Here is a 9,279-nt window from a genome sequence, read left to right on the forward strand (position 1 = left end):
AAGGGATTGGTACCAAATTTATCAGCAAGATGAGAGGAAGCTTATGGTGGAGGTAGGAGGTCACGTCGTGGCTGGAATCGGCGAATCGACAATGAGGATTTTCGGACTTATTTCTCTTCAATTCACTGTGTTGGTAGCTCTAATGGTGGAAAGGATGACAGAGGGAGAAAGAGGATGAAGAGACGGTTCTAACGCCACTGGCCGAAAATGGAAGATGGGTTCGGGTCGGGTCGCACGTAAACGGAAACAAAGAAAGAAGAAGTAGGAGATTTTTCTGTTTATCATTCAAATGATGTCATATGGTGATGTTAAGCAGGATATAGATCAATGATTTTAATTTGGAAGTAGATGATTAGGATAGCAGGTCAATGTTGGATTTTTAAGTTTATCTTGATTTTTGAAATTACAAAAAATTCTTTTACATTAATGTTTTAGGGCCTTTTGGTTAAAATATATTGGAATTGGATGTGTGGTTGATTTAGCAATTGGTTGATTGAGTTTCTGCCAGCTCCAAGCCATCAAAGTTTTTATAGATGAGCATGTTAATCTTTTAAAACATATCTCATAATTTAAGACAAAGAAATGAATTAGAGAAACTCAAAAAAGATGCTTAACTTTAATTTCCTTTACCAGAAGTCAGGATGCAAAAGAACAGGCATACGAAAATGATGCTCTCTTTTTGCTTTAAACGAATAGAAAAAAGAGCATCATTTGAAAATGATATCCTGCATGTAAACAAATGTGTTAACTTTTAATGTAATTGTTTTTTTACTGTAAAGTCTATAATTGTTTTTTATTCCAATTTCTTTTATTGTTTTTTATTGTAATTCTTTTTTGGGTTTTTTTTTAAAGCCCAATTATTAAATAACAGTGATTGTGCGGCCCAGTTGCAAAAATGCGGTACCAACGCGGCCCACTTTTAAAATGGCCCGGAAGACTCGCAACAAAAACCATTAAAAAACAGCAAATTTACGGGCCCTGCCACCGGTTCCTTTAACTATCCGTTAATTGCCATAACTGCAATTAACCTCTTAAAACCTCTTTAAACCGTATTAGCAGATGATTATAAAAAAATAACGAATCAAAGAGCCTTCTGGAATCAAAAACACCAAGAACAAAAACCGTCTTTGATTGCCTTGAAGAATAAAAAACCATAGACCTATTCTGAACGAGAGAAAGAGAAACAAAACCTGGTAGCTACTGACCACCATTGTCGAGGAAGAAGAAGAAGCGACACCCAATTTCTACCTCAATAGCTACTGACTTCCAGGTACAATTTCTTCTACAAAACATTATATATTGAACCGAGTACCAAAAACAATTTTCAACGAAAAACCTAGACCCATTTCAATGAAAGACAGTATTGTCAATATCTACTAATAGCCATAAACTCATTTCTATATTTACTAAACGGTTGCTTTTTAATGGTTTTCCAGACCCATTCTCGAAAAGAGATCCGAGCAGAGAGAAAGAAAACCCTAATAACTACTAACCAACATTGTCCAAGAAGAAGAAAAAGAAGCTACCTCAATAAAACATTGAAGAAGAAGAATAAGCTACTGACTACCAGGTACTATTGGGTTGCTTGGTAATATATGCCATTGTCTGGTTAAATTGCCTATGTTTATGTAATATTCCCCAATGTCAAATACGTGGGATTCTAATTGATCTATATGCATATGGTAGTCGTCTAATTGATATAGATTAATATCTAATTTGTGAGATTCTAATTGTTACTGGCTGGTAGTAACAATTGGAATCTCACAAATTAGATATTGGCACTGTCTATGCAGATTTTCCAATAACAAATACGTGAGATTCTAATTGTTACTGGATGGTAGTAACAATTGGAATCTCACAAATTAGATATTGGCACTGCCTATGAAGATTTTCCAATGACAAATATGTGGGAGTCTAATTGTTACTGGCTGGTAATAACAATTAGAATTTCACATTTGGTAGTAACTATCTGCTTTTTTGCAACCATATTGCAGGATTCAAAGAAAATGGCCACAAAAAAGGCAATAACAAGTGCAAAAGAAAAAAGGATTATACCAAAACAGTCCGGAAAAATTCAGTACAGGTGCAACATGGTTGCATTCCAAAATACTATGGACAAAATTAAAGATGACCTGACTGCCAAGGCATACGAGAAGCTACAGAAAACACCTTTTTGGCCACTTATAAATGCATTTCGCAATGAAATGATGGGAAGCAACCCTGTGAAATCAGACGACGGTGTTGGATTCTTCATCCAAGCATACAACAAGGAAACAGAGAAGTTCCATTTTGGTAAGAAGGAAGTAGAACTTACAACAAGTGACATTGCTGATTTATTTGGGCTGCCAGAATTGGGAAATGAAGTTCTCTTGACAAAAAAAGGTTTCAAGAAATCCAAGTTCATTACAGATCACTTTAAGGATGATGAACAAAGGATAAATAGAACCTCAGTGCAAAATGCTCTCTATAAAGTAGTAGAGGAAGGAAAACAACCTAAGACACCAGTAGGGAATCAGAAAACTTCGAGGAAGAGAAGACTGAAAGACAACAGTGACGATGTTGTACGTCTGATAATTTTGTACCTGTTGGCTACTTTCCTATTCCCAAACTCTGGATACCACCTTGCTTGGGACTTGGTCAAGCATGCTGAAGACTTGGATGAAATGGTACATAAAGCATGGGCAAAGGGAGTACATGATTACTTGCACAAATCATTGTGCAAAGACAGTAAATCAATGGCTGGTTGTGTTGTTGCCATACTGGTAAGCACTAAACTGAATTCATTAAATATGAATGTATTATTTTAGACACTATGTTTAACCATTTTTGTACGATTTTTCTCTTTGATGAATTCCAGTATTTGATATGCAAAAAGACAAACATCATTAATCCAATCAAGGGCAGAGAGGAGGAAACTCCTGGCATAGTCAAATGGGATCTGGATGATCTCAATCTCAAGTTGAAACATTACAGACTTGAAGACTTTGAGGTAAAAAAGCAAAAAAAAACATAGTTACTTTATACTAGTAACTATTTTCAAAACCAAAATACTAACAATCTTCACTTTAAATTGTGAATAACATGTTTGATGATGAAGAAAGAGGGGAGAAACCAACTAATGAGGAAACATGCCGGTTAGGAGACACAGAAGATTCAGAAGAAGATAAAGATCCACAACCGACACTCCAAGATTGGTTAGATAAAAAAGACAAAGAGGAGGAAATGGAAGTAGAACCGTCACTCGAAGCTTGGGTAAGAATTCAAAAATAATAACAAAAAGCCACTGCATATTTATTGTGCATGTTTGTTGTATAAGTTGCCACTATTAGACAATAACAAACACCAGAAAACCAGAAATTGCCACTGCCTATGCATATTTCTTAATTGTTATGTATATGCCATACTTCCTTTTATTTTGTGTCTTTTATGAGCAACCAAACAGTAGCAAAAATGTGGGATTCTAATTGTTACTTCGAGGTAGTAACAACTGAAATTTCTCATATTGGTGTGCCTATTTCCTACTGTCAAATATGTGGGATTCTAATTGTTACTTCGAGGTAGTAACAACTGGAATTTCTCATATTGGTGTGCCTATTTCCTACTGTCAAATATGTAGGATTCTAATTGTTATTTCCAGATAGTAAAAACTGGAATTTCTCATATTGGTGTGCCTATTTCCTACTGTCAAATATGTAGGATTCTAATTGTTACTTCCAGGTAGTAACAACTGGAATTTCACATTTCCGTTTGTAATAAAATGCCACTTTATCAAAGTAACAATATGGCAAACACTAACATTTTCTTTTATGCATGCAGTTAGACCGCTTTGAAAGTGAGCAAATCAGTAAAGGGGATAAGAAGGACATGGAAGAATTCCGTAACATCTATGAAGAAGTCATAAAGGAATTAAAGACATTAGTGGTAAATGAAGATGAAGATGAAGATCACAATGAAGATGAAGATGAAGTCACAGGCAAAAAATTGATTAAATAACTCACCACTTACAATGCCATACTTGATGAGAAAAATGCTAGTTATTGGCAAATGGTTCTCACTGCAAAGGACGAAATTGGGAAACTCAAGAGTGACAATTATGAACTAAGCCAAGAAAATAAGAAATTGAAAATGATGAACAACAAAGTTAAGCAATTACTCAATGAAGAGAAAGAAAAGAGAAGAAGTGATATAGAGGAACAACAAGTCCAAGAGGCCAAAACAAAATCAATCTTTGAAGAGATTGAGAAGCTGAAAGAAACAATTTCAAGACAAAAAGAGATGATTGAGAAGTTGGATAACAGTGGGAACATTGAGTGCCAAGCACAAAGGTCAGGCCCACTTGTCTCACCTGAAAGAGACGAGCAAATGGAAGGAGAGCATCCAGTTGAAGATTCTTTTGAGCATCAACATGAGCCTCAAGCCGCAAGGACTCCTCAACAAGGGCATACAGCTGAAGACTCTTCTGAGCATCAAGATGAGCCTTCACCATCTTTTGCCTTTGAGAATGCTACCTCAGTTGAATTAACTCCCAATCAACCTGCAAAGAATCAACCTGAACAGTCTTCTCCCTGCCTTGCAATTGTACAATACTCAATGATGGGAAGGCTAAAGGAGAGAGAAGACAGAATTAGGAAGGTTGATGATATATATGAATACAACTTTGAACCAAGGAAGAAGAAGAAAGCTGCAAGAAAAGACGTACTAGAATTGCCACACAAAATAAGAAATATAAAGACAAGAGCTGAAAAAGGCAAAGGAAAAAGTGAACAACCAAACTTTGATTTGGACCTGGACCTGACCCAAGAAGATCATGACCTGACCCAGGAATGTGATACAAACTTAACACTACAAGCTACAAAAAGACCAAATCTCGAAAACATAAAGTTGTCAAAGTATCCGGTCTTCAAATTATTGAATGAAAGAGTTCAACAACTCCTAATTGAATTTTGGACAAATGCCCCACACAGGTACTATTCCATTTTTATGTTGAATTTTAAAACACCTAATTGCCACTGCCAGGCAGTAACAATAGCTTAAGCTACTGACACACACTGACTACAACATACTGTTTATGCAGCACCTTACTATGACAAAAAGGAGAAGGTGGAATCAGTGCAATCTCTAGACAAGATGTTCTAAACTTGATCATGGACAATGCAGTGGAAAATAATGTAAGACCAATTTCTACGCAAACTCAAATTAATTTAAAGAGTAAAAATTATTGTAAACTACTTAACATTGTTTAAATCTTGCATACCAGGTGATTGATGTATTTGGAGAACTACTGCAAGAGGAAATGGACAAAATAGAATCTGAAACACCTGCAAAGTCAACATTCCTCACAACCTTTGCTTCAGTAAGTTCATTTAAAACTTCATTACTCAAAATTAACCAAGACTTCATCATTGTTACTGACAGTCAGTGGCAATTCAATAACAGATTAAGGATGCAAAAGATGATCAGTTGGGGATAGAAAAATTCCTTTTTGAACCTCTCCTTAATTGCTTGGGGAAGTCGAACAAGATATTCATCCCAATGGTCACTTCTGAAGCTTTTCATCACACACTACTTGTGATGGATAAGGATGCGGGAAATTGGCTTCACTTCAACCCCCTGAAGCAAAGAAGGATCGAGATGGATATATGCTACAAAAAAGCTCAAAGACTGGTATGAAATGTGTTTAAAGTTCATAAAACTAAATTCTATGTACTTAAAGATTGATATGAAATGTGTTTAAATTTTTAAGAACAATGTACTTTAAAATGCAGAAAGCGCGCGTGGATAGCTGGATCTATGTCATGCAGGAAGTAGCGGATAGTATTCTAGAATCAAGAATAAGAAGAAAGCTAAGCAAAGAAGCACTGCAAGAGAGTTCAAATTCACTGAAGTTGAGCTCACAGATGACAATGAAGCAACACTCAGATGGTTGAAAGACTTCAGCAATGACTACGAACTTCACCAATCTAAAATTTGTCCACAGCAGTCAGAGACATCGTAAGTCGTCTACCATATGCATATAGATCAATTTCAACAAAATTATTAAAAAAATAATCTTAAACTGATGTCATTCAATTTTATAATTTGCAGATTGGATTGTAGGGTCTTTGTCGTGTGTTATATGGACAAAGTTTCAAAAGAAGAGCTGAATAACAACAAAATCACAAAAAAGGACATTCAAAAGTTCAAAGCAAATATAATTGAAAGGTTCATTAACCATGAACAAAGCTGGACTTCACAGCAACTTCAATCCTTCAAGAAAATCTAGAACAAGGACTGATCAAACTCTGTGCTATGCCAAAGAAAGACTTTACCTACTGCTTTTTTATGTTTTAAAATTCAAGTTTATGTATTTTTGTTTCAAACATATTGCAGAATTTTATTTCTATGTTGAACTCTTTTGTCTTTTTTATATTGAATTTTAAAATGCTTAACAGGTTGACATTGCCACACAATGGAACAATATGTGATTGCCACTGCTAGACAGTAACAATATGTGATTGCCACTGCCAGGCAATAACAAATAATGTGATTAAAACAGTAACAAGGAAACCACAAAACATGCATGGACTTCACAAACCACCATATTAAAACAAGCACAACAATTTAAATCATAAGAATAACATAAACAAAAATTAAGAGATGAAAAAATATCATTTCCAAAAGCCAAAACAACATAGTAACAAAATGTTACTATGCAACAGTAACAAAAAATATCTATCCAAAATATCATTTACAAATGGGCTCCTATTAATCAAGTCACATATTGCCAATGCATGGAAGTGGCAATCATAAAATGTCCTCAATTGTTTAAAACCTATAAACCAATAAACTGTCAGGCAGTACCATTATTACTAAAACCTAGAGCAACCATAAAACTAAATTGGCTCTCTACATGTCTTCCGGTTATGACCATCAGGTTTTCCGCAGCGACTACACTTTCTGGCACGAGCAGCTTCTTCACCTATAGACTTCGACCTGTTTGTCTTTGGCCTACCACAAGGTCTCTTTGTAATAGGAGGCTGAACTATCATAGCATCTTGACTAAAATCATATAATGCCTGAGCAATATTTGGAACCGGAAAAATTGGAAACTCATAAGAACGTTTAAAAGACTCTGTCTTGAAATAACTGTCAATGAAACTATACATTGAAGCTCCATGTCTCTGAATGGCAGCAAAAGCATGAGCACAAGGGAACCCTGAAACACGCCACTCATGGCATGAACAAAGATTCTTTTCCAAATCTACACACACAGTCACCTTTCCTTCAACTTGGTAGACATGAGATGAAGATCGAATCACCTTCCAGTGCAAACCAACTTTGGATCTCTCTCTCAACTTCAGTTCCAAATTAGGACAAAGCTCAGTAGACCACGATTTTGCCTCTATTTTTCGATTTGCCATATTCTCCATCACTTTGGTTCTAATGCCTTCAATCATATCTAAAATGGGGAGGGACCTCAGCTCCAAAATCCAAAAATTAAATGACTCGGACACATTGTTGCACATTTCCCCATACCTGTTACCTTTAAAAAAACGCATTAAACCATTTTTCATATGGTGCTTCTGCCAAAAAGTCAATAGCAGGACGACCACCCTCTGCCTCCAGCTTCCCAGCAGATAAGTTAAATGCCTCCTCAGTACGTGCATAAGCACAACACATGAACAAATATAAAACCCTCTCACGCATATACTTATTGTGTGTTGTCGGATACCTATTTGCAAGGTTACGTTTCAAATGCTGAAAACAAAAACTGTGAGGCCAACCCGGAAAAACAGTAGCAATAGCGTTGATGAGACCAGCATTCCGTGAACCACGTCCAATTATCTTCAGTCTCCGAATCCACAATTCATATGAGTAATCACATTTTCTCTTGTGGCAGTACTTTTACTTCTTTCTTCTATAATTTCAATTGCCTTTGTAGTAGAAAGGAAAAAGAAGCATCAGCATCCAGAAGAAACCATTGCGCATGAAGAGGTTTCTTTTTCAGTATTAAATTTTGATGGAAAAACCATGTATGAGGAAATCATAACGGCAATCGAGGATTTTGACTCTAAATATTGCATTGGGAAAGGAGGATATGGAAACTTCTTCAGAGTAAATTTGCGATCCGCCAGCATAGTTGCAATGAAGAAACTTCATTTGCTATGCAATGTTGAGAAGAATTTTCAAAAGGCGTTCTTGAATGAAATAAGGGCACTAACGGAGATACCGAAATATTGTGATGCTTTATGGTTTTTGTTCCCATAAATGGCACCCATTTTTGGTGTATGAGTATCTAGAAAGGGGTAGCTTGGCCACAATGCTGAGAAAGGATGATGAAGCTAAAGAATTGGGGTGGAGAAAAAGAGTGAATATTGTTAAAGGTGTAGCTTATGCCTTGTGCTACATGCACCACAATTGCTTGCCACCAATTGTGCATCGGGACATATCAACCAAGAACATTTTGGTGGATTTTGAATATGAGGGCTTTGTTTCAGACTTCGGCACTGCTAAGTTCTTAAACCCAGACTCAACTAATTGGACTGCCCTTGCGGGCACATACGGAAATGTGACACTAGGTAATACTGTGGTTTTATGTCTTTGATATTATTGTATATTTAACATGTTTTATGGTTTTAGTTTTAGACCAATGATTCGTTTTCAGGGTTAGGATGAGGTTAATTAAGGATAAAAATGTTACACTTCTAATTAATCATTGATTGCATGATACACTTAATGCAAACTTTCATTGAATAGTTATACCTACATACTAACAATGCCATTGTTATGAGCTTTTTCTTTAAGCAAAGCTTGCTTATACAATGGAAGTGAATGAGAAATGCGGTGTGTATAGCTTCGGAGTAGTAACACTAGAAATAATTTTGGGAAGGCATCCGGGTGATCTTCTCTCATCTTATCTTTAGGGTCATCATCATGATCATCCTCTTCATCTTCATCTGCATTACCAGCCCATCAAATTCCAATTGTGGAGTTTTTGGACAAACGCATTTCCCCTCCTACACATCAAGAAGCAGGGGAAGTGCTCTCTCTTGTGAAGACAGCGTTTACCTGCTTGAATGCCCGTCCACAATCCCGTACAACAATGAAACAAGTTTCTCAATACCTCTTTGCTCAAAGTCTGCATTTGTCAAAGCCATTGGGTTTGATAACCTGTGGTGAATTGCTTTCTCTCCATGGTTTCACTACTTGAGGAAGTTTCTTATTTCCTATACATATTTGACTTTGTGTGAGCTTTTTTTTTAGAAGAAAGATTCTTCTTCGATTGTACCTTATTGTAAT

At 36.1% G+C, this 9,279-nt stretch overlaps 1 protein-coding gene and 1 pseudogene across 1 annotated transcript; one reads left to right on the forward strand and one right to left on the reverse strand.

Annotated features, from left to right (window-relative positions):
* Window positions 1–6,872: 6,872 nt before the first annotated feature.
* LOC147279985 (uncharacterized) lies at window positions 6,873–7,505 on the reverse strand. The gene has a single exon (XM_086252108.1). It carries the CDS (start codon window positions 7,503–7,505, stop codon window positions 6,873–6,875), a length of 633 nt encoding a protein of 210 aa, XP_086108234.1.
* Window positions 7,506–7,734: 229 nt separating this feature from the next.
* Window positions 7,735–9,190, forward strand: LOC147279986 (MDIS1-interacting receptor like kinase 2 pseudogene; annotated as a pseudogene).
* The last annotated feature ends 89 nt before the right edge of the window (window positions 9,191–9,279 follow it).

The sequence above is a fragment of the Dryas octopetala genome, chromosome 7 (genome assembly GCF_963921425.1).
Source record: "Dryas octopetala chromosome 7, drDryOcto1.1, whole genome shotgun sequence".
NCBI lineage: Eukaryota > Viridiplantae > Streptophyta > Magnoliopsida > Rosales > Rosaceae > Dryas > Dryas octopetala.